Below are 320 nucleotides of genomic sequence, written 5' to 3' on the forward strand. Positions count from 1 at the left end.
TTAAGTTCGAGTGTCAGTTCCTCAACGGCACCGAGCGGGTGAGGCTTGTGGAGAGGAAAATCCACAACCGGCAGCAGTATGTGCACTTCGACAGCGACGTGGGGCTCTATGAGGCCGACACCCCCCTGGGCGAGCCTGATGCCAAGTACTGGAACAGCCAGACGGACTTCCTGGAGCAGAGACGGGCTGCTGTGGACACGTACTGCCGACACAACTACGGGGTGGCGACCCCTTTCACTGTGGAGAGGAGAGGTGAGCGCGTGGCAGAACATCTCCCCGGGGGACGGGCGCAAGCCAAGCCCCGGGGCTCACAGGAGGGG

At 62.8% G+C, this 320-nt stretch overlaps 1 protein-coding gene across 1 annotated transcript; it reads left to right on the forward strand.

Annotated features, from left to right (window-relative positions):
• Positions 1–5: 5 nt before the first annotated feature.
• LOC103912162 (HLA class II histocompatibility antigen, DRB1-10 beta chain-like) lies at positions 6–289 on the forward strand (the record flags this gene model as incomplete). The annotated part of the gene is made up of 1 exon (XM_009319169.1): positions 6–289. A coding segment is annotated over one exon (284 nt), but the record flags the coding sequence as incomplete, so codon positions are not given.
• Positions 290–320: the final 31 nt, after the last annotated feature.

The sequence above is a fragment of the Pygoscelis adeliae genome, unplaced genomic scaffold (genome assembly GCF_000699105.1).
Source record: "Pygoscelis adeliae isolate BGI_AS28 unplaced genomic scaffold, ASM69910v1 C10033923, whole genome shotgun sequence".
NCBI classification, from domain to species: Eukaryota; Metazoa; Chordata; class Aves; order Sphenisciformes; family Spheniscidae; genus Pygoscelis; species Pygoscelis adeliae.